Here is a 16586-nt window from a genome sequence, read left to right as displayed (position 1 = left end):
ATTTTATTGAGGTCATAATAGTTTATAATGTTGTAAAATTTCAGTTGTACGTTGTTATTTATCAGTCACCATATAAATGTGTCTCTTCACCCCTGTGTCCACCCCCCAACCCCTTCCCCTCTGGTAACCACTAATCTGTTCTCTTTGTCTGTGTGTTTGTTTATCTTCCACATGAGTGAAATCCTATGGTGTTTGTCTTTCTCTGTCTGCCTTATTTTGCTTAACATAACACCCTCAAGGTCCATCCATACTGTTGCGAATGGGATGATTTTGTCTTTTTTCTGGCCGAGTAGTATTCCATTGTATAAATATACCACATCTTCTTTATCAATCATTGGTCGATGGGCACTTGGATTGCTTCCATGTCTTGGCTATTGTGAATAATGCTGTGATGAACATAGGGGTGCATGAGTCTCTCTGAATTGCTGATTTCAAGTTCTTTGGATAAATACCCAGTAGTGGGATGGTTGGATCATACGGCATTTCTATTTTTAATTTTCTGAGGAATCTCCATACTGCCTTCCATAGTGGCTCCATTCCCACCAGCAGTGGATGAGGGTTCCCTTTACTCCACATCCTCTCCAACATTTGTTAGTTTTTGTCTTGGTGATTATAGCCATTCTAATGGGTGTAAGGTGTATCTTTGTGTAGTTTTGATTTGCATTTCCCTGATGATTAGTGTTGTTGAACAACTTTTCATGTGTCTGTTGGTCATCTGTATATGTTCTTTGGAAAAATATCTGTTCATATCCTCTGCCCACTTTTTGATTGGGTTGTTTTTTTGTTGCTGAGTTGTGTGAGTTCTTTATATATTTCGGAGATTAACCCCTTGTCATATATACAATTTGCCAATACTTTCTCCCAGATGGTGGGTTGTCTTTTTTTTTTCCCGAGGAAGATTAGCCCTGAGCTAACACCTGCCAATCCTCCTCTTTTTGCTGAGGAACACTGGCCCTGAGCTAACGTCCGTGCCCATTTTCCTCTACTTTATATGTGGGACGCCTACCACACCATGGCTTGCCACACAGTGCCATATCTGCACCCGGGATCCAAACTGGTGAACCCTGGGCTGCTGAAGCAGAATGTGCGCACTTAACGGCTGCACCACCAGGCCAGCCCCTTGGGTTGTCTTTTTATTTTGTTCCTGGTTTCCTTTGCCTTGCAGAAGCTCTTTAGAGTGATGAAGTCCCACTTGTTTGTTTTTTCTTTTGTTTCCCTTGCCCGACTAGACTTGGTATTCAAAAAGATCTTTCTAAGACTGATGTCAAGGAGTGTACTGCCTACATTTTCTTCTACAAGTTTTATGGTTTCAGGTCTTACCTTCAAGTCTTTGAACCATTTTGAGTTAATTTTTGTGTTTGGTGAAAGATAATGGTCTACTTTGATTCTTTTGCATGTGGCTGTCCAATTCTCCCAACACCATTTATTGAAGAGACTTTCCTTTCTCCATTGTATTGTTCTCCATTCTCCACTGTTCTCAGCTCCTTTGTCAAAGATTAGCTGTCTGTAGATGTGTGGTTTTATTTCTGGGCTTTCAATTCTGCTCCATTGATTTATGTGTCTGTTTTTGTACCAGTTCCATGCTGTTTCGATTACTGTAGTTTTGCAGTATATTTTGAAGTCAGGGATTGGGATGCCTCCAGCTTTGTTCTTTTTTCTCAGGATTGCTTAGCTAGTCAGGGTCTTTGATTGCTGTCGATTATATTTTTAACTACATTTTTACTTTTTTAGAAATTGTTTCACTCCTCTTCCCTTTTTCTAACATGTTGAAGTCTTTCAGACGACTGAATCTTCAGGAGTTCTTGGGGGAACTAAGCTTGCACCTGCTGACTCGCCCTTAATTTGTCTGATTTTTCAAAAATATGGAAGTTGTGTACAGCTTGGATTTACAAGTGCCGGCACTCTGTGTCTGCTTCTCTCAGGTGCTCCAAGCACCGGGTCCACTGGCCCTGGACTAGGTTTCACATTTGTTTCCTGCATAACTTTTAGGACTCAGATAGCTACCTGCTCCTAGAAAGGGCCTCCCCAAACCATCCCCACCGTCTCCCCGACTTAGGTGACTCCTCGGCACCAGGATGCATTCCTCTCGGATGCGATTCACCTCCTCACTTCTCCAAAACTCACTCCCCTCCAGAGGCTGGACTCCTACTGGAGACGCCAGGGTCCCAACTTGGTCTCTTTGTCTGCGGCCCTCCTCGTGAAGCTGAGGACACACTGGCTCCGTGATGGCGCTGCAGCCTGCTCGCTCGTTGACTGACTTCTGTTTCACTGCTTTTCCAGGCTCGTTTACGTTGCTGGCCGGGAAGGCCACATGATGAAAGTGCTCTCTTACATTAGCGTCCGGCGCCTGACTCCAGCCCCTGCTATCATCTTTTATGTAAGTAGGAATTCCGCCATAAAAACACCCCCTCCCAGGCTGAGGGGCCCTCAGTTTGGATGGAGAAGTAAACTTGTATTGCTAGGCATGACCCCGGTTCCCTTAGTCCTCGACATGACACAGGTATATAAAGTGGCCCAAGACAATTCAAACAGTTTACCCAACCTCTGCTCCTTGTTCTGAATGGATCTGTGAAGACACTGAGTCTTCCAAGCTTGTACCCTCTACACTTCTGACACGTACATCTGTGTGTTCTCAGTCCCTGGGAACAACTATATAAAAACCCACCAGCTTATGGGGCAGGTCAACAAGGCTTATTACCAGGTGGCTACTGACAAGAGCTTCTCGTTATGGTCCAATAATTTAGAAGTCATGGGATCCTTGTGCAGTGAAGGCCCTTTGACATCTTCTAATTGGAGTTTCTCAGTGGGGGGAGAGTCCTTGATTGTGTGCAACTGTCTTGGGCACCTGTGACCATCCACGCTCTAGATTCTGAGCCAGACTCCTCCTCCCACCCCAGAGGAGAACCACTGCTCTCTGTCAACCTACTCCCTTTGAAGATGAGGAAGCAGACCCAGAATTGCAAGGCCCTTAAAATTACAAGTCCAAGGCCATGCAGCTAATACAGGTCAAGACCAGACCTGGACAGCCTGAGTTTCACAGTCCAGGGCCCTTTCCCATGATGAAAACTCTCTGGAAGGAAAAGTCATACTTACGAAGTTAGCGCAATATACACACATATTTTGTTCTTCTCCTGCTTAAAATCCCAGCTTCAAAGAGTCACAAATTTTTCCAAGTCTGTCCATCAGGCCTCAAAGAGAATACCTACCATAGCCAAGGCAGGGTTCAAACCCAAATATAATGGGCTACATATGAGGTTTCTTTCTTGCTAAAGTGTTTATCCACAGGGAAAACTGCTTCCTCAGACTTCTGTGAAGCGATAAGGGTAATGTTTTTATGTACTAATGACCTAAGCATTCATTCTTCTTTCTACCAGGGGATCATAGCGACTATTTACATCATTCCTGGTGACATAAACTCATTAGTCAATTACTTCAGCTTTGCCGCATGGCTGTTTTATGGCCTGACGATTCTGGCACTGATTGTGATGAGGTTCACGAGGAAAGAACTGGAAAGGCCTATCAAGGTAGGTTTAGTGCCCCAAACACCACAAGTGGCTTTGATTTCTTGAAATGAATTAGACAGAGGTAACTATTTTAAATTCTAAGGGCATGCTTTCTGTTTCCAACCTGACCCTATTCTTGAGTATCATGTTTTAGAGTGGGGTGTCCTCTTCAATTCATCTCATATTAGAGTTTACAATCCAATTAGCCATCTAACTATTAATTAAGTTATCAAGAATACCTGTGACCCATCTCTCTAACCAAAGCAAGATGCCCAGTTCTGCCACTTCCAGCATCTCCCACGCACACACTTTCCATAGACTGACGGGGACTTCTGAATTCTGGCCCCAGACCCGTTCCTGTGCATCCAACTCCTAATAGTCCACACTTTCAGTCTGCTTGGGGCTCCCTGCGCCTCCCTGCTTGGCTGGTGTGGATCTATATACCACTGAGGAAGAATAATTGATTTTGTTCTGCTTATGTTAGGGGCTTTTTTTGCTTTTTGTTGATAAAACAACTGTGCTGTTTAATTCTTATGATAAAAACAAGTGTAGATTTAAGAAAAAGGCAGGCAAGCTGAGGGCTTAAGTCACTAGGACAAGAATAAGGACAATGTCTGTGGCTGTAGGATGCTGTTCCAGTGGTCTGCCTCATGGTCTTTCTGGCACTGTATCTTGGCCATCACCCAGTCTCTGGGGTCAGCTGAGGCATGAAGCAGCCTGCTCGGAATCAGGCAGTTCCACCTCAATCAGGTCATCAGCAGGCAAAATCATGATTTTTGATAAAAGCTCATATTTTGAATTGGCACAAAATCCCTCAAACAGAAATAAAGAGAGTTGAGAGAAAATAACTAAGGAGACAGGGAAAAAAAAAATCTAACATGTGTGCAATTGGAGTCCCTGAAGAAGAAAATGAAAGTAACAGGATTCTTTTTTTTTTAAAGATTGGCCCTGAACTAACACCTGTTGCCAATCTTTTCTTCTTTTTCTTCTTCTCCCTAAAGCTCCCCAGTGCATAGTTGTATATTCTAGTTGTAGGTCCTTCTAGCTCTGCTATGTGGGACGCCGCCTCAGCATGGCTTGATGAGCAGTGGTAGGTCCGCGCCCAGGATCTGAACTGGTGAAGCCCTGGGCTGCCAAAGTGGAGCGTGCGAACTTAACCACTTGGCCATGGGGCCAGCCCCGTAACAGGATTCTTAAGAACTATAATTCAAGAAACATTTCCTGAGGAAGGAGGGAAGTGAGAGGGGAGACCATGAAAGGAGGGGGGACTTGAGCCAACATACTAAAAGGCATACACTGGAACTGGGGAATCTGAGCTACAAAGAAATATATTCTGATAAAGTTATGGAGCTTTTAAAAAAATTGCTTTGGGTATCCACTCTCCCCTTCCTGTCCTCTCTCTGACCCCAGTTCACTTATAAAGGAAAGAAAATAATATACGCATCTGAGTTCCCATCAGTAACACTTCACACCATATGAAGACAGTGGAGGAACACACTGAAGGGAATCAAAGAAAGAAAATGTAAGGCACGGCTGTTATATCCAAACTGACCTTAAGAATAAAGTTAGCAACAGGAACAGAGTGAAGGCACGTCTCGTTACATGAGAACTTCCTGAGGAGACGCCTAGAGAAGGAGCTTCAGAAACCACAAAGTCACTGGCAGATGGTGAAGAGATTTAACTGTCAATAACTAAGACTAAAGGATGGGAGATAAAGAAAACGGAAGAGTATGTAAATGTTAAGCGCTGACAATATAATACAACAAAGATGGAGGAGAAAGCATGTGAAAGCATGCCAGAGAAACTGCCTTAGGATACCATTTAAAAGTAGACGCTGGGGGAAAAGAAAAGAAGAATTCCTAGCTAATTTCATTACTGATTATAGACAATATATTTAAAAAAAGAGACTAAAGTATTATATCTATTATTTATAATAGTAACTCTTGGAATAAATACACAGAATTTATAGACACTAAAAGATATATCAAAAAATAATAGAGACACACACATAAAAGAGACCATATGGTAAAGATCCTATACTACATGAGTGAGAAGTTTCAAATTGCATTCCAAACCCAACCCAAGTAAGAATCACGGGCCGGCATCTTGAAAAGCATGAGGCATGTGTGTCTCAGATGCTGCAAGACATTATTGCAACAAAGGGAGGCACGTGTTAACAACCAGACTCGCTGACTGGTCCCCAGGACATCACTGTAAGAGCGGTTTACTTCCTGGTGGAATACACGTTGGGTATATATATGCATCTACTGTGTTTTAGTTATACCTGAGGACAATTGGGAATTTGGGACTTCATATGATACCTGATAATTTTTGCCATTTAAAATAATGGAAATAGGTCCCTGGTGAGAGTTTTCCCATAGGACGTCACTCTGAAGGGCGGAGACTGACAGTAAGTAGAAGATGCTTGTATACAGAACCATAACACAGCCTGAGAGAACGGAGACTTACCAGCTGTATGAAGAAACTGGCTTATTCAGTTTAAATGGGCCTAAATCAGCCATTAAAAGATTTCTTAGGCAGGTTGACAAAGCTGTGAAAAATTAAAAATAAACAGATAGTCAAAGAAATAGCAGGCAAATGAAAATACACAAAACATAGGTTGTGATTTTATCAGAGAAGCACTCAGGCCCAAGGCACAAAGACCATTTAGTAATGTTAACAGCTAAACTTGACAACCAAGAGCTAACAGTTATGGAAATCTTTCACCAAACCACACACATCATCTTTACGAAGCAGAAATTACAGGAAATCCAAGGATTTCACACACACGCCAACAGGAGGATTTAAAACACCTCCCTCAGCCCAAGACAGATCCAGCAATGTCACTAAAGTGACAGGAGATGTGAAAACTAACAAGGTAGATCTTAGAAATTTATACCAAACTCTGAACCCCAGAATAGCAAACAAGTGCCTATGGGACATGTCTGAAAACTGACAGTCCTTAATGCCACAAGGAAAACCTTGATTAAAAAAACTAGAAATAATGCAAACTACATTCTCTGTCTCTAATGAAACAAGAAATTACTTTAAAAAATTAAACTTTTTGGTCCAAGAGGAAATAGGAAATGAAAATACATAAATTCCTAAACATAATAATGAAAACAAGACATGATCTATGATTGAGGCTTGGAGGAAGTCACACTGCCTTAAATACTTATATGAATAAACATGACGACCGATTAAATAGGCAACTCAAAAGCAAGAAAAAGAACAAAGAAACTAAGCACAGAGAAGGAATTAATGTATGCAGAAGAAAGAACTTAAGGTTCAGTGAATTATCTGATTTTTAGAAAACATAAACTGCTTTGTAGTCCAAGAATGGGAAAACCTTTCCTATGACTCAAAATCCAGGAGTAATAATGAGAAAAATGGACAAACACAACCCAAACAAAATAAAAATTTATGCATTGAAAAAAAAGAGAAGGAAGTTAAAAACACATACATAACATGAGGAGAATATTTGCAATAACATCACAAAAAAGGGCTGATATCCTTAAAGCGTTCCCAAAAATTGAGATAAGAATTACCAACACCTGACATGGACAAAGATATAAAAAGTTCAAAGAAAAAATGCAATGACACTTAAAAATGAAGGAAATGAGCCCACGAGCTCAATTTTGCTCCTGACAAGAGCATGCATAGCAGAAGTCTAATGCAATACCATGTCTTGCCTATCAGATGAGCAGAGATCCCAAAGTTTGGCCACACTCCATGGTGAGGCCATAGAAACAGCCCTCTCTGACACTGCTCAGGGAATACAGGTGGCATCACCACTATGGAGGGCAAGTTGGCACTATCTAGCAAACTTATATGTACATTTACCTTTTGACCCAACCATCCCATTTTGAGGTAATCTATCCCAAAGTGAAATTGGCAAAAATACGAAATACAGACAAGGTTATTTATTGCAGCATTACTTGTAATAGCAAAAGATTCAATACAACCCGAATGTCAATTAATGGGAGACTGGTTGAATAAATTTTGGTATATCCACATGTAGAGTGGTATGCAAAAAGGATGAATGAGAATTTTATATACTACTATGGCATTATCTCTAGAATATATTAAAGGAAAAAAGCAAGGTGTAAAACTATCTTCTAGGTGTTTGCTATCTTTTATATGAGGTAGTGGAAGTGAACATAAATATTTATGCTTATGCATATATGTGTTTGTTTTTGTCAAAAAGAAATAATGGAGCCAGCCCTGATGGCCTTGTGGTTAAAAGTTTGGTGTGCTCCACTTCAGCGGCCCAGGTCAGTTCCCAGGCACAGAACCACACCACTTGTCTGTCAGTAGCCACGCTGTGGTGGCAGCACACATAGAAGAATTATAATGGCTTACAACTAGAATATACAGCTATGTACTGGAGCTTTGGGGAGGGGGAAAAACCAGGAAGACTGGCAACAGGTGTTAGCTCAGAGCAAATCTTTCCCAGCAAAAAAGAGAGAGAGAGAAGGACTGATAGCAGAAATAAAAAAGAAGCTTAAAAAAAAAAAATGAAAGAAAAAAAAGCAAGAAAAAAGTTTAACATTATAATAGTAAAAAAATAAAATATAAAAGGGAAAAAATGAATCCTTAAAAACTGGAAACAAATGGAGATAAAGAAACTTTACTCCATAACAAGTAGATGACATGACCACACGGAAAAAATCATTGCTGGAACTAATTGCTGATTGAAGTGCAGTGTTTTGAATGACTCTCCCTGTGGATTATATTCTGCAGTTAAATGTTCAAGTTCACATTGCTACTGCAGCAGTGGCATTGCGGGAGTGACTTTCACATTTGTCATAGGCACGTTGTAGGTAAAGCAAATAAGTAATTATGTTAAAGCCATTAGAAAGCTAGATTTTCAGAAGCATAAGGAAAAAAGACATAAGCCTAAAGTAAAGGAAGGGAAAAAGTGCTATCTTATAGTTGAATCAGAAATATCAGCATGAATTCATAATTTTTTTTCCTTCTTGAAAAAAATTATTTTATCGCTGTCCTTGTAAAAGAACAACGAGTCCTCTATCACCCAGATTGTGGGTTCTGAATGCCATTTCCGAATGAAAGGCAACAGCTCCCTGGAGAAACGCAGACTCCAGATCTGGTGGGACTGCCTGCCTCCCCTGCCCCGGAACCCACTGACAGTCCGACGTTCATGAAGGGCCTCTTGGTGTGTTACAAAAGGAAGCGCTCTGTTCCAACTTGGAAGCATTGTTGCCCTCAGACCTAACTACCCACTTACAGGACATGTGAGGGAGAGAGGAGCAAGTTACCAGGCAAAACTAGAACGAAGAGTTCAGACAGTCACGCGCCACTTAACGACGGGACACATTCTGAGACACGCGTTGTTAGGTGATTTCATCGTTGTGTGAACATCACAGAGTGTACCAACACAAACCTAGATGGTACAGCCTACCACACACCTAGGCTGTATGGCACTCATCTTCTGGGACCATTGTTGCACATTGCCCAAGGTGTTGTCATGCCGCGCGAGGGTGTAGCACAAATCATCCAATTCCTACAACGAATCAACAAGACGAAAAAGAGGGGAGGGGATAAACATGTTAAAGACATCAAGTCCTCACCACTTAGAGATGTACGCTGCATATCTTACAGGTAAAATGACACGATGTCTGGCGTTTTCCTTATATTCTAGGGAAAAGAAAAAGAGTAGATGAAATAAGATTGGTAAAATTACTTAAACACCATTGAGATTGGAGGAGGGACACACGGAGTTCATTACGTCTTTCTTATCAGTGTTGGGTTTTGAATGAAAATGCTCTAAAAGAAATGCACATGGCCGAATCACGACCCCACGCTGTTTTCCCCCAGGTGCCCATCATCATCCCTGTCTTTGTGACTCTCGTCTCTGTGTTTCTGGTCTTGGCCCCGATCATCAGCCAACCCGCGTGGGAGTATCTCTACTGTGTGTTATTCATGCTGAGCGGCCTCATATTTTACTTCCTTTTTGTCTACTTTAAGTTTGGATGGGCTCAGAAAATCTCGAGTAAGTATCCACAGGGGGACCGTCGTGCTGTTAGTCAAGCGTGGCCACACATGGCATCCTGCCACCTCATCCGTCCTGACTCTGCTAAGACATTCTTCTCACAGGGTCTCACGCAGCTAACAAGTTTCACCTTCTCTTCAGGAGGACAGATGCCCCCTTCCCCTCTGTGTGACACCTCTGGGGGCCAAATGTGGCCTCCTCCTTTGTTCCCATCAATTTCTGTAACCGGTAGGAAGGGAAAGCACCGTTTTCTTTTCTTATTGTAAAATACACATAAAATTTGCCATCTTAACCATGTTTAGACATACAGCTCAGTGGTGATGAGCGTATTCACATCCCTGTGCATCTGATCTTCAGAGCGCCACTTTCTTTTGCCTGATGCACAGACGTCATATGAGCGGCTCCGTGGCATCCCAGAGACACACCGAAAGCTGACTGAGCTGGGATGAAGCCTGAGCCTTCTGGTGCCAAGGCCACAACTCTTGGTTTCCACTCAGCAATCCTGGTTCCTCATCTATTTTGGGACAATTGTTGCTTAAAAGTTTAGCTACGTTAGCCAATTTTGCTTTGAAAAAGCAAGCAGTGGTGCCAAAGTACATCAAGGGTCCCCGAAGCGCCTGTGTCTGCACAGCATTCACAAGGCATTACCCCGCACTTCACAGTAACTGCGGGAAACTCCGCTGACACAGGCCTTCCAGGCCCTGGGCACCCTCACCAGGCCGGCCGGCAGCCTGTCTGCTCATCTCCCTCTCCCCGGCTGAGTCCCTGGAAGGCGGGAATTGGGCCTGTGCACAATTTAATCCTGGATCCATACAACAGCCCTATTTATTGAGTAACTGTGATTAAAAAGCCGCCTCTTGAGTGGGTGCTTAGCAACGGGGGGAAGTGCCCAGTAACCGGGTCAGGGGCACACGGGAGGAATTGTGGGTGCCTAGCAACGGGGCGGGGGGGCTCCCAGAAAAGCGAAGAGGCAATGTGGCTGGAGGTAGGGGGCCTCCTGCGGGGGACCTGTGGACAGCTGGGTCGGACTGGTGGTCTGCCTTGTGGGGCCCCGAGGCCTGGGCCCCACTGGTGGGGGCCATGTGGGGGTTCTTGGGCCCAAAAGCTTCATCAGGATGGGCCCGGCAGAGGTGTGGGTGAGGAAGACATCCGCCGGGCACGGGAGGCCCAGATCAGGAAGACACCCCGGCCCCAGCTGAGTGACCGCTCTGGAGAACGCAAGGTGCCCGCCTCCCGCATCAGCCGCTTGGCCAACTTTGGGGGACTGGCTGTGGGCTTGGGACTGGGAGCGCTGGCTGAGGTGGCTAAGAAGTCCCTGCCAGGAGGACATCGACAATCAGAAGGCAGCTCCCGGCCAGGCTCCAGCCCGTTGCTGTCGGAGGCCAACGCCGAGCGGGTTGTGCAGACCTTGTGTACAGTTCGAGGGGCCGCCCTCAAGGTTGGCCAAATGCTCAGCATCCAGGACAACAGCTTCATCAGCCCCCAGCTGCAGCGCATCTCCGAGCGGGTCTGCCAGAGCGCCGACTTCATGCCCCGCTGGCAGATGCTGAGAGTTCTCGAGGAGGAGCTCGGCACAGACTGGCAGGCCAAGGTGGCCTTTTTGGAGGAGGTGCCCTTTGCTGCTGTCTCAATTGGGCAGGTGCACCAGGGCCTGCTGAGGGACGGGACAGAGGTTGCCATGAAGATCCAGTACCCAGGCGTTGCCCAGAGCATTCAGAGCAATGTGCAGAACCTGCTGGCGGTGCTCAAGATGGGCGTGGCCCTGCAGACCTTGCAGCAGGAAGCGGCTTGTGCCCAGAACTTCAGGCAGCTGTTGGCGGATGACCCCTTCTTCCGGGTGCCGGCTGTGATTAAGGAGCTGTGCACGACGCGGGTGCTGGGCATGGAGCTGGCCGGAGGGGTGCCCCTGGACCAGTGCCAGGGCCTGAGCCAGGACATCCAGAACCAGATTTGCTTCCAGCTCCTGAGGCTGTGTCTGCGGGAGCTGTTTGAGTTCTGATTCATGCAGACGGACCCCAACTGGGCCAACTTCCTCTATGATGCCTCCAGCCACCAGAGCGCACCAAGCACCCACTGTCTGCCTCTTGACAGCGATGACAAGACATCTCTGATCCTCGCCTTCTGAGTTCCCTGTCCAACAGGGGGACCCGTGACCAGACAGTGATGACCTAGAGGCGTTAGGCCCATGATGGGGAGGCCCAGGCCAGAGCAGGCAGTGATCAGGGAGGCACAGGGGGTTGTGGGGAGCCAGGGAAAGTGGCCCACCCAGCCCAGGTGGCAGAGGGGGATCAAGCAAGGCTTCTTAAAGGAAGTGCCATTAGAGCCGAAACCAGAAGTGTGAGAAGGGACAGCCGTCCAAAGAGGAGGGAAGAGTGTTCCCAGCCGAGGACACAGAGTGTCCACAGGCCTGGGGGGAAACTTTGGACGGCAAGACTCTCAGTGTGAATGGTGGCCAAATGGCTCTCAAAGTGGTACGTACCCAGTCTGTCCCCTGCGCAGCTCCCCAGCACCCTTGGGATCAAGTCTGAGCCCTTTGCCGAGTATGCTGTCGCCCGAGTCTCCAGCCTCAGTCCCTTGTCATCCCCTCCCCCCAAGTACATACCCCCTGCATCCTCTCCTAGGCTCATTCCCCAGGGAGGTGTTTTTCTGACTCTGGGGGAGATACAAGTTCTGACATCGATTTATTGGGTCTCAACAGTATTTTTGTTTTAACGGCATAGAATAGAAAATAGCAGTGTGTCGCAGATGGGAGGGATCCGTATTATTTTGTGACACTTTTGTTTGACATTTACATGTGCATGAGCTCTAGCACCCAGCGTGATCTGTATTTCTTACTGTGGGTTGTGATCGAGAGTTTGAACTCACTGCCCTAGAGAAACTCGTACATGTGTGTTCATCGAGCACTGTTTCTAACAGCAAAACCCAGAAACACCCAGCATGTCCATCCACCAGATAAATGCATTGTTATATAGTCACACAGCAGAGTCTTCACACAGCAGTGAAAAATGAATGAACGAGCTGGAACTGCACGTGGCAATGGAATAAATTGCAAAACCATGTCGGGCACCGAAAAAAAAAAAAAAGCCGCCTCGTCCCTTCTCCTCCAGCTCGTCTGCGCAGGGCAGGACGGCCATCCCTTCAGGCCCTCCTGTGTGCTTTTCATTTACATACATACAAGTTAGGGAATCTCACAAGGCATGAAAGCACAAAACCCAACTGGAAGGCAGTGAAGTTGACCGTGACTGAGACGGGCCAGCGGGGCCCGGGAACGCCTCTCTCTAGCCTGGCGAGTTCAGACCCCCCCCTCAGCCTCCATTTCCTCATCTGTGAAATCTCGTCCCACCACTTACCTGACCATGGGGTTTTAAGCAAGACAGAATGTGTTTCATGTTGATTAACAAAGTGAAAGCAAAAACAAAATATGGCTTTATTATTTCCACAAGGACTTGTCTCCTTTCTCCAACCCCTAAACTCTTCACTCTGATCCAAACCCTAAGCTGAGAGAGGGGCTGCAGACACCACTATAGCAAGGAAGGAACGTAGGACTCTAAGAAAAACAGCCAGTTTCCCATGCCTCTGAAACGAACCTGGATTTGATCAGACTGAGAGAATCCAGGCAGGAGGCCTTACAACCTAACGGTACAGAACGTGTCTTATTTCTCAGCTTTAGAGTAGTTAGCCAAGCTCCTCCCTACAAAAACCACTAAGAAGCTGGAATTGAGGAGGTGAAAAGAATGAACAATATATATTTTAAACAAGAGGCAGTCTCGGGGACTTCAGACTAGAGAGTCAGCTCGGTCAGTGGTAGTTAAATATATTCCTGGAATTGAGTCATTCAGATTTTTCCTGCAGAGAAAACTGTTTGGTGGCAATAAAATATTTAGCAGGTTCCTAATGCCTTAATGGGAAATAACTTATCTCCAAAGAACCACGGTGGCTGCCGGTTCGGTTCTGCCTGCCCGTGAGCGCCGGTGGCCCCGAGCGCGGGCTCTAGCGGACGCGCCACCAAGCGCACAGCAGTCACCGCTCCCGCGATGAGCGGGGAAGCTCACTGCCAACTGCAGCCTTCTAACCACACGGTTTCGTTGGTTTTCACCCCAGAGCCCGTCACCATGCACCTTCAGATGCTGATGGAAGTTGTCCCAGCAGAGGAAGCTCCAGAGTAACACGCTCGGCCTCCCGGAAAGCGTCCAAGCTCTGATGAGTTTATTTTTGTAAGCAATATTTGTGGTTATTTCCTCCGGATGCTTTTCTTAAGAAAACACTGCACTCAGATGTTTATAATGCTGTTATTTTCAGATGCCCTTAATTCTCTGGGTGGGGGTTCGACTAGGAGCACTGACGGGTGTCTGCTAGTCAGCCGGCCCAGACATGGCCCAGCAGCAGGCCGACGGCGAGGGAGGGGCTGGGTGAGAGTCACCACCGCGCCGGCCACTGCTCCACGAGGGGCTCACCACACCTCCTTCAATAAAGGGCATTCTTTAAACTCGGTTATCAACAAGGTATACATCTGTCACTGTAAAATGGGTGAAACTTCTGCTCTGATCGAAACAGATGTTTTAAATACTGAAGTACAAATGTTTGACTACCTCCTTGCCCCTCCCGAAAGTACTGCCACCCCCCATTTAACCCGGGATGTACCTGGCAGTGCTGCCCAGGCAGAACGTCGAGGCCCCCCGCAGGGCTGACCGTCCAGAACTACCCGCACGCAGCCCGTGTGGCCGTGTGGCCACGAGGGGCGTCGTCATCAGGGGGAGCAGCGCGGGCTCCACGGCAGCCTGCACTGGCATTTTGGTCAAACCCGAAAGGGCACTGAATAAAATTCTATTTTGCATTTGGCACTCAGGGAAAATACTATCTGAAAAATGTAAAAAGTAACATTTCTGTGAAAACATGGAAATTTTATTGATATACTGCAAAAGGCTTCATGCTACAATTGACTAGGTGAGCAATTTTAGAAGCAGAGACACACAAGTACTTTTACTTTGCATTTCAGAAATTGTCCCAAAACACGAAATCAGTACATATTAACAGCAGAACAAAATAACAGTTAGTAATTGTTTCCATTTCACAAGTCAGCATCCCAAGTCCTACAGTATAGGATTCGGAACTTCGAACAGTAGAAATTTAAATTCTGAAAAAAGAAATCAAGATTGAAACACCTAGCCCTCCTGCCCCAATATTTTTGTCGAGCTGGCTGTGAACGCCACACGAGAACGAGCATCATGTCTTCTTTGAGAGCAGGGCCCCATCTGTACATGGAAACACGTATTTGGGCAACTCTATTACTCGCTATTGTTATTTGCTATGTTTTACAAAAGAGACTGCGTACAGCCGAGCGTAGACTGCCATGGCCACGAATGCCAGGGGATGCCAGGGCGGCTCAGGAGGCCTGGCTGCCAACACAAAGGCCTCAGCAGAGGGAGCAAAGCTGCATCTACAGAAACCACCTCCTGAGAGGGACACTCAAAGAGCTCTGCTGAGCCAGAACCTTTGCCAGCAGAGCCACCAGAACCTCGTACCTGTGAAGAGCCTGCTCAATTTAGCCAAGGCAAGGGAAAATCGCCACTCTACTTCATGTGCCAATTTGACAGCTGCCAGTCAACCCACGGGAGTCACGGCAGCAGCGAGGACTTGCTCCCAGCAGCGGTCCAGGCTGGACACCACGTCCTCCCTCCAGAGGGCACAGGTCTCACCCCCATCACGAGCCTCTGTGTACAACAAAGGTGCCGACCCGGTGGCATTCTGGGACACTCCCTGAGGCAACACGAGGCTGCGCAACGAGCGGAATGTCTTATTTTACAGATGAGGAAACTGAGAGCGAGAGTGTGACCAAAACCTGCTCACAGGACAGCCCGGTGACAGAGTTTACCTCTCAGGCGGGGGCTGACACTGGGACGTACACACACTTGGGTGCCTGTGCTTTCTGATGAATAAACAGAATAAAGCTCCCGGGGCAGCCACCACAGTCATGCTCTAGCAGCGTTCTCTTCCACTTCTAGGAAAGCTGCCAGACTCACGCTGAAGAAGTGCTTTGGGTTTAAATTTCCCAGCAGCTCACCTTTCTAACTTTTTAATCAGCATGAAAAGTCAGGTTCTGGACATTCCCACATTTAAGTGGTAACAACCATGCACATTCATCCCAATAACCTCGTGACCTGGGAGCCACAGCCTCACCCCAGGATGGGGTCCTAAATGTTCTTAGGGTCATCACATCCAGGTTCCAAGGGCCACCTCCCGGCACCCCACTGGTCCTTTTCAGCCCCATATGCCCAGGACCTGCAGGCTCGGGGTTCTTCAGAAGCAGCAGCTTTATCACCAGAAGGCCCTGGGTCTGGCTGGTACTGCTGAGGCAACCCCATTTTATCCTTGGCGTCTGTCTTCATGAGCAGTGAACTTACTCTGAGTAGCCAGCGATATTTCCAGAATACTGAAAGTATTAGCACACAGTTATGCTGAATCCCCACTATCTCACGGTTGAAAGGCTGTTAAGCAGTCCTGAGTATAAACCTGTAAGACAGAAACCTCAATTTATACGTACAAGACCAGTTTTTAGAAGTGTACTGAACGTAGGTCTAAGAAAAAAATGAACAACTAACTCCAGAGAGTACAATTCATTACCCAAATGCCACGGTCTGCTCTTTATCCCTCAGCTTGAGTGTGTCAGGATGGGCTTCGTGTGAACGGCAACGAGCAGGACAGACTGTGTGTGAGCTGGGCTTGGGCTGGACCAGTACTTTCTGTGTCTCTGCTTTTCCCTGCTTCCACCTCCTTTGAAAGTCTTCCCACGAGCCCATTTTTAAATCACTTCAGAACTTCTCACCATCACAAACCCCAGTGGCACAAGGTGACACTCAGTCCTCACTTCTCCGTGAGGTGGGGAAGCTGGACTGGGACTGTGTGGTCTCCGAACTCTGGGTCCCAGCTGCATCTGCTCTGGTGCAGTCTGCCTGCCCCTTCAGGCTTTGACTCGTGTCCTCATTCACTCTCACTTCCCTCATCTCGGGAAGTTTCGTCACTGCTCTCCACCCACTCTGTCACTTTGCCAGAGAGATTTTTGGAATTTACAA

At 46.3% G+C, this 16586-nt stretch overlaps 2 protein-coding genes and 1 pseudogene across 17 annotated transcripts in view; 2 read left to right on the top strand and 1 right to left on the bottom strand.

Annotated features, from left to right (window-relative positions):
- Nucleotides 1-14404, top strand: part of SLC7A9 (solute carrier family 7 member 9) — a 27212-nt gene extending 12808 nt beyond the window's left edge. For 2 of the 5 annotated variants that reach the window (XM_070224005.1, XM_070224007.1), the window contains exons 10-14: nt 2281-2377; nt 3375-3524; nt 9342-9516; nt 13618-13730; nt 13816-14012. In XM_070224005.1, coding sequence (XP_070080106.1) covers nt 2281-2377; nt 3375-3524; nt 9342-9516; nt 13618-13682 — 487 coding nt within the window. In that variant the 3' untranslated portion in view covers nt 13683-13730; nt 13816-14012. Of the gene's footprint in view, nt 1-2280; nt 2378-3374; nt 3525-9341; nt 9913-13617 lie in introns of those variants that run through there. The other 3 variants (XM_023649488.2, XM_070224003.1, XM_070224004.1) reach the window with 2 other exon arrangements.
- LOC102148082 (atypical kinase COQ8B, mitochondrial pseudogene) lies at nt 10472-11743 on the top strand (annotated as a pseudogene).
- Nucleotides 14397-16586, bottom strand: part of TDRD12 (tudor domain containing 12) — an 85445-nt gene continuing 83255 nt past the window's right edge. For 7 of the 12 annotated variants that reach the window (XM_023649485.2, XM_023649487.2, XM_070223995.1 and 4 more), the window contains one exon: nt 14397-16586. In XM_023649485.2, coding sequence (XP_023505253.2) covers nt 16495-16586 — 92 coding nt within the window. In that variant the 3' untranslated portion in view covers nt 14397-16494. The other 5 variants (XM_023649486.2, XM_070223998.1, XM_070223994.1 and 2 more) reach the window with 2 other exon arrangements.

The sequence above is a fragment of the Equus caballus genome, chromosome 10, assembly GCF_041296265.1.
Source record: "Equus caballus isolate H_3958 breed thoroughbred chromosome 10, TB-T2T, whole genome shotgun sequence".
NCBI classification, from domain to species: Eukaryota; Metazoa; Chordata; class Mammalia; order Perissodactyla; family Equidae; genus Equus; species Equus caballus.
This window is presented reverse-complemented; position numbering and strand designations above follow the sequence as displayed.